The sequence below is a fragment of the Berghia stephanieae genome, chromosome 3 (assembly GCF_034508935.2).
Source record: "Berghia stephanieae isolate SIO BIC M18660-M18661 chromosome 3, UCSD_Bste_1.3, whole genome shotgun sequence".
In the NCBI taxonomy this organism is placed as follows: Eukaryota; Metazoa; Mollusca; class Gastropoda; order Nudibranchia; family Aeolidiidae; genus Berghia; species Berghia stephanieae.
In genome coordinates, this window is record NC_088362.1 from 46,139,194 (window position 1) to 46,146,693 (window position 7,500).

The following is a 7,500-nucleotide window of genomic DNA, read 5'->3' on the forward strand; positions in this document are numbered from 1 at the left end:
AGCTAATTGTCTGTCTAATGTAAATTAGTTTCTTCATATGAACCAAAAAGCAACAATAGAAAATTAACGAAACAATATTTTCATAAAAGTAGCTTTTAGGGTAGAAAATTGATTTTGTAATTGACTTAGTTTAATGTCTACAATCGTTGACAAATTTAAAACCTAAATCAGTTCTGTTCCTACTTTTGGTTGCTATTTTTATCAAAAATGATTTATAAACAGGTAAATATATAATATTTTAGATTTTAGTTAATTTTAACCACCACAGTTTGTTAAATCCAAATTTTAACAAACAAAAATCGCATTCATTATTCAGTCTTTAAACTTCAAATCTTATGAAAAATCTGAAGACGATATCAAGCGTGCAGTTTCCCAATTTCATCCTTTTCACAAAAGTATTTTCTAAAAGCAAACTCAATAAAGGAGAAAAAAAAACGAATGTTAGAAAAGTTACTATGATAGACGAATAAAAGTGGGGCGTAAAAAAAGGCAGAAGAAATTATTGTAAAGGCACAGATTTATGCTTTTTGGTATTTGTACAATAGAATATCATAACATCAAAAAGAAGACGAAAATTAAAGTATTAAAAGGGTTGTCAATGCCATGATGAAAAAATACAAGTTAAGACTCATCCCTAGGCAACAATCTCCTGCAAAGAAAATTGATGTGTTCACGTGAGTGTATTATCGGTCCACTGATGAACGACAATTTGAAAAGTTTTGGTCAGTAAACTTTTACGTCTATTATCGAACAAGATTACCTACGATTTGTCAAAAATCTCAAACCTGACACATTTTAAACCTGAGACTTCATGATATATTTAATGCATTGTAAACTACGGTTTCCTTGTCTTAAATACATTGATCTCCTCCTCTTATTTTTTACAAGCTATAATATAAGTTAGAAAAACGAATAAAGGAAATAGAACTATTATTTACTACCATAAATGGGTGAGTTGTAATAGGCACAGGGAGATAGTCGATTTATCGAAAAGAGTAAAATATAAAGAAAATGGTTGAAATGTACAAAGAACAATATTCATGGCAAGGAAATGAAAAGATTTTTCTTTATTAAACATAGATATCTAGTCCGAGAAAAATCAAATAAACACGGGCAAAGGGGCTGATATCAAAAGATCTATCTGACTAGAATTTGGTTTCAAATAGATTTATTGTAGCTTGATCAATCATTTTTCATTAGCACAGAGTAATAATTAACGAGACGTGTGAATCAAAACCAACTTAAATGAAAAATAAACCCAACATTATTACATACATCTATGTATATATATATATATATATATATATATATATATATATATATATATATATATATATATATATATATATATATATATACAGGTTAAGGTTCTATATTAGTTAAAACACAGTGTGAGTTGAGAGATTTAAATTATTCGTTTGATAGTATTTAGTGACAACAATAAAAACTGACATAAACTTGGATATACTCATATCATATTTAAGGATAATATCTGCCGATTAAATTTAATTTTAATACCTTAATTTAACTAATAGTGAAATACTATAATGCCGTACTCTTCATAATCACATTTTAAAAGTTTTGTCAGAGAAATCGTCCTTACGTTGTCAACAATTTCAAAACCTTGGACTCCAAGGAAGCGTTTTTGACAAGATGAGAGTCAATTAAATTGGACGATAACGATGGCCATTCAGAATTAGTGTGTCGTCAAAGCTTAAAACCTTTTATTGAACTCAATTATATTTTGTTGAACACCTTGAATTTTGGTATATCTATCTAATTATTACGAATCTAAACACATTTTATCACATTTGTTTGGTGTTATTAAAATCCGAATTTGCACGGTTTTAGCCCACAATTCCCCATAATACAATGAATATGAAGAAAATATATGTATTTACTCAGTTATTTCCCTTGTTTAATATAATTGTAATAGGGAAATTCTAAGGCCTTAAATCGAAACGTTATGATTGATAGCCAGAGTGGTTCTATAGCACACGGTTTTTTTATGGGTCTTGGTAACATATGTGAATAATGCTCATGCTTTCAACCCGAATTTTCTCGGTATTTAGCATAATTTTCCCTATTATAAATAATTGTTTTTCCTGGCTTTATTTAGTGAGACAAATATCCAAAATTTCATTATTTTTAAATGTCCCATGAGCTTCTGTCCCATCATCAAATCTCGTTGTTTTTTAAAAACGATTCATGTTGTTATAAAATATTCATTTAATTTTTAGAATCAGACTTACACTGAGCTACACGGCAAGAATTCTAATGAATACTTATAAGGGTAAATTACATCTCCTCAAGTCATAAAAGTAAAAGTAATATTGTCATTGTTTTAATTCATCGGATACACTTATTGTAAAAAATGATACATGACAAACACCACATAGCTCTTTATTGCTCTTGAAGAATATAATGACCCGAAGATCATAAAAGTGGTTTTGAAGAATCTTTTCTATACAAAATGCAGTACCAGTCCACTCTTGGATCAATGCCGTACACAAGAATACTGTCTCACATATTAAATTTATTTTATAAATTGAAATAAGCCTTCCTCGGTAGGCAGTAAGCTTAGTACACAGCCAGTAAAATCTTGTTACACTGTCTTCAACAGAGAAAGATGTCTCAAACTCCATTGTTATGTTCATAGACAAGTTTATTATACCGGCTAACTGCAAATGATATTAGATTCTTCATTATCCTCATTATTTCATTCATTGTCTTTGAGAACAAATCCTTCCCATTTCGCATCCTAGATCATAAATCTTCTTCCACATTAGCTCGAAACACAGATGGTACTTGAATTGAAATCAAAGTTATCCACATCATTAGAAATATACCATAATGTTGCAGCAGTGCAATCACTATCTATAATTTTCTCTTGACTTGACATCGACAGATTGCTCATTAGTTTGAATTGTATCAAAGCGTCACCTCATATTCCTTACCATAAAAGTGGATATTCGGACTCATCTCTTTGAATCTTTAGGATTTGCATCACATCAAAGTTACAACACTGAATGGAACAATTGGTTTACTACTTAGAAAGTCCCTCTCATAGAATCACACTTAATTCTCTTTAAACGAGTCCACAAAAGAGCTACACAGGTCTAAGATAAGAATGCCACGTGTAATGACCAGGTATAATAACAATAATATTAATCATAATAATATGACGTAAATGATTGCCATTGTTTCATTGTTACTAGTTACACTACTACAATAAATTATTCACAATTTGATACAGCAGAATAGTAATACTGGTAAACAACACGAACTTAAAATTAACTTTTTTTTTTCTTCTTTAATTTCTTTTCCATTTCCTTCTTCTTCTTTTTCTGATCATATCCTCCTCCTCCTCCTTCTCATCCTTCTAAATCTTAATCTCCGTCATCAATCTTTCCTGTTCTCCCTCTTTTTCTTCTTCTCCTTCTCCTTCTTCATCTTCTTCTTCTTCTTCTTCTTCTTCTTCTTCTTCTTCTTCTTCTTCTTCTTCTTCTTCTTCTTCTTCTTCTTCTTCTTCTTCTTCTTCTTCTTCTTTCTTCTTCTTCTTCTTCTTCCTTCTTCTTCCTTCTCTTCTCTTTCTTCTTCTCCTTCTTCTTCTTCTTCTTTCTTCTTCTCTCTTCTCTTTTCTTCTTCCTTCTTCTTCTTCTTCTTATTCCTCTCTTTTCCTCTTTTTCACACTCTTCTCATTGACTTATTTTACTTCAATTATATTGCCATTTGTTTCTACACTCTCAGTTTGACGTTGCAATTTTTCAATATTTTCCATAATTGGTGACAAATTTCAAATGTGAGAAAGTTCGAAACATCCTTTTTCTTTTCGTTTTGCGCATCGCCTTTCTATCAATATTTGGTTCGTGTATGAAAATTGCATCAAACAAACACAATAAATTTCGAAACGAAAGTCGTATTCTCTATTTAATCCAAACAAATCCAGGTCTATAGCGACATGATTCGATCCCCACCAGAATGGTTTCAAGGAAAATGTTCGTCAAACTTATCCAAGACGACTAATAATCCGTGGGCCGTTTCCTTTACCACATCACTTCTTCAACCAACACATCGATAACACATTTCAAACACATCCCATGACGTTGTAAATGCATCGTCTACTTACTCTTGATCGTCTATTACTATGTTTGCAATTATTGTCAAACATAAAATTTCGAATTGAATTTATCATCATTTTGTCACTTTTGCATCTTTCATTTCACACTTCATACACGAAAACGAAATCCCATCCCGAATTCACACGGGTGTTTTCACCTCGTTCGAGGTGACCGCCGTAGTGACATCAAAATTTTTACTACTTCCTGCCGCACCACTTTTGCTGCTACTTCCACTTCCGCTGTTACTGTTACTGCTGCTAGCCCCGCCGACGATCGTTACTTTAGGTTGGTTGACATGACTGGCTGGTTTAATCATCATTTGAACAGCTTTGAGAGATGAATACATGTGAATGGTGTTCCACTGTATTCCATCTCGCTGGAAGAAGTTCTTGTGGAATCCTTTGTGGTAGTACTTTCCGTTCAGATGGGCCTCGAAACAGTTGTTGAACCACCAGCCTCCCTGATAGTGCTTTGCACACGAGTCGTAGTACCTGGGAAAATAAAAACAGAAAATTGCATTCACGAAATAGATTATTTTTTTCACTACATTTCCTATCTGCTACAGAGTGGAATGTAGTCTTTTTTGCATGGATGTATGATTTCGTAACGTGAAAGGGGTGAGTATTCGTGTGTGTAATTTTGTGTGCAATTATATTTTATTATTGATTTTATTGTTTTCACTATTGAGACATAAGTAACATCCATGTAATGGCTTGGTTCTGTGCACCTATGTTACGCAGTTTTATGATCGTGTTATGTTGCATGATACCTTATACAGTACGCGTTGTAAGCTTTGATATATAATGGTAGGTCAAAACCAATTAAAGAGTTATGTCCCTTGACTAGTAAATTTAAAGCATGCAATCGATTTCAACGCGGCTTTCCGATTCGACTTGAATTCAAAACTTCTTTTGGTCACAATGAGCTCGATTGAGTTTGAAGAGTTCCCTTTGCAATACGATTACGTCAAAGTGTATAACGATTATAGTTTATAGGAAAATTGTTCATATTTTGCTAAGACGCAGAGGAGTGGTTCCGGTTGCGTCAACTATGATGACAGCCGGGTCTCAACACAGGTAAGGTTTCCAATCCAGGTTAAAATGAACTCAATAAAGATCTAACATTTAGCAACAATTTGAATTTGTTTTTTTTTTTAAAGTGTTATTACTTAGCCTGAAAATGTAATTTTCGAAGTTTATTCATATTTCAACATTATCAAGGAACTTGACAACGCGTTAAAAAAAATTTGAGCTTTATATAGAACAATATCCACTAAATGTGTTCAAAGCGCTTTAAGAAAAACTTAACTTTAAAGTTTGTCAATGTAGACCATACTATCTATTATGATATATTTCTGACCAAAATTGTATCCAGGCGAGATAATTTTTGTTAATGAGTTTTGGTTCTAATCCCTCTGTATGTTATTCGGGCGTCATATCCCACCGTGCTATCTTGGAATGTCTTTACACTTGATACATTAATAAAGACAATAATAATAATAATAATAATAATAATAATAATAATAATAATAATAATAATAATAATATATGGTTTTTATATAGCGCCTTACCCCGTATCTTAACAAGCTCAAATCACTTTACAGTAACGTGGCAACTTTCACTCACACAGATAATCACTCAAACATTCAGTATGAAGCAAAGCAATATATTTCTACAGTGTTACATATTTACAAGAAACGTTTTGAGATGTTTTTAAATAATTCTGTATCATTACTGTCTCGGTTATATCTTGCAAGGGAGCTCCAGATAAGGGGTGTCGAATATTCAAACGCATGCTCGCCAATTTTGCGAATCATTTTTGGCTTCACAAGTGTGGGATTATCAGACGTTGATCTCATTTTTCTGGCTGGGACGTAGAATTTAAGCATGTCATTTATGTATCCAGGAGAATCAGAGTGCATTGATTTAAAAACAATAGTACGGATCTTTTATTCTATAGGGAATTAGATTAGCGGAAGAGTAGAGTCCCTTGATTGGAAGTCACGAGCGGAAAAGTTATTAGAGAGAGAGAGAGAGAGAACGTCATGTTAGTTGTGCGGCATGAGACACTTCACCGAAAGCGAGGACGAGAGAGACGCATGCGCAAAACCATTTTGACATTCTCTCTATAAGGTGACGTCCAATCAAGGGACGCTACTCTTCCGCTAATTTCATTCCCTATACGTTCCTCAACGGGAAGCCAGTCGAGCTCCCTTAGTAAACCCGATGTAGATTGATTTCTCCTCTTTCTATAAATAAGCCTGGAAGCATCGCTCACTGAATGGATACATTGATTTGTAAAGTTTCACGTTTAATTTTTTTTTAAACACATAGAGGGCAAATCGTTGTAAAGGTGAGGGTATGGGGTGGCAGACTAATTACCTTCCATCATTGTCTTTGTCCTTGGTGCTGAACGGCATTCCATCGTGATTCTCGTAGAGTGACGTCATAGAGTCTCCGGCATTACCATGGTAACCACTGATGTGCAGACGGTAATTTTCCTTCAGACTGTCAACCCGGAAGTAGTCGTAGACGGCATAATGGAAATTCCCGTTCCAGTCCTCCATTTCTATTCTCAACATGGTGGGTTCTGTAGAATAAAATGAATCATTGTTTCAAAATGCAACAGAAAACAGGGACAAAACACAAAAAAGTAATGGCTCCTTTTCTAATTCTGATTTGTTTAAAATAAATAACACACCCAATTCTCGGTAAAACGAAAAGCTATAAGAACACACACACACACACATACACAAACACACACGCCCACACGCCCACACACACATATGTATGTATGTATGTATATATATATATATATATATATATATATATACGAGTATATATATATACCAAAGTAACAAACAAAAACAAACAAAAGCAAACCGTTATTATAGACATGATCAATAATATATATATATATATATATATAATATATATATATATATATATATATATATATATATTATTTAAAATATTTACCACAATGTTTGAGACAGTCTACATTAATGTTTCAGGCTTAATTTGCCATCGTCAGGACTGAGTTGTTTTCTATATATATATATATATATATATATATATATATATATATATATATATATATATATATATGTATATCCATATTTAGTGCGACAAAAGTGCTGAGCCCAACCTTGTTTACATCACGAACAGGTCTACTTAAGATAATTAATGAATTTACCGCCACCTGCTGAGTGGAGGGAGTAAAATATTTTCTTTCATAATTTGGATTCTTTAGATATATTAATTTGAATTTGATTAAATTAATCTTTATTTTGATGCTCATAAAATTGCTTTCAAGTCGCTTGGAAAACAGAAAGAAAATATTTTTAAAATCGTTACACAAAAATAGTAAATAAAATGAG

General features: G+C 32.5%; 1 protein-coding gene across 11 annotated transcripts in view; it reads right to left on the reverse strand.

Moving 5' to 3' along the window:
• Positions 1 to 3,547: 3,547 nt before the first annotated feature.
• Positions 3,548 to 7,500, reverse strand: part of LOC144967852 (angiopoietin-related protein 7-like) — a 227,243-nt gene continuing 223,290 nt past the window's right edge. For all 11 annotated transcript variants that reach the window (XM_078905567.1, XM_078905565.1, XM_078905568.1 and 8 more), the window contains 2 exons: positions 6,503 to 6,710; positions 3,548 to 4,612 (listed from right to left, as the gene is read on the reverse strand). In XM_078905567.1, the coding sequence (XP_078761693.1) occupies positions 4,261 to 4,612; positions 6,503 to 6,710 (560 nt within the window). In that variant the 3' untranslated portion in view covers positions 3,548 to 4,260. The remainder of the gene's footprint in view (positions 4,613 to 6,502; positions 6,711 to 7,500) is intronic.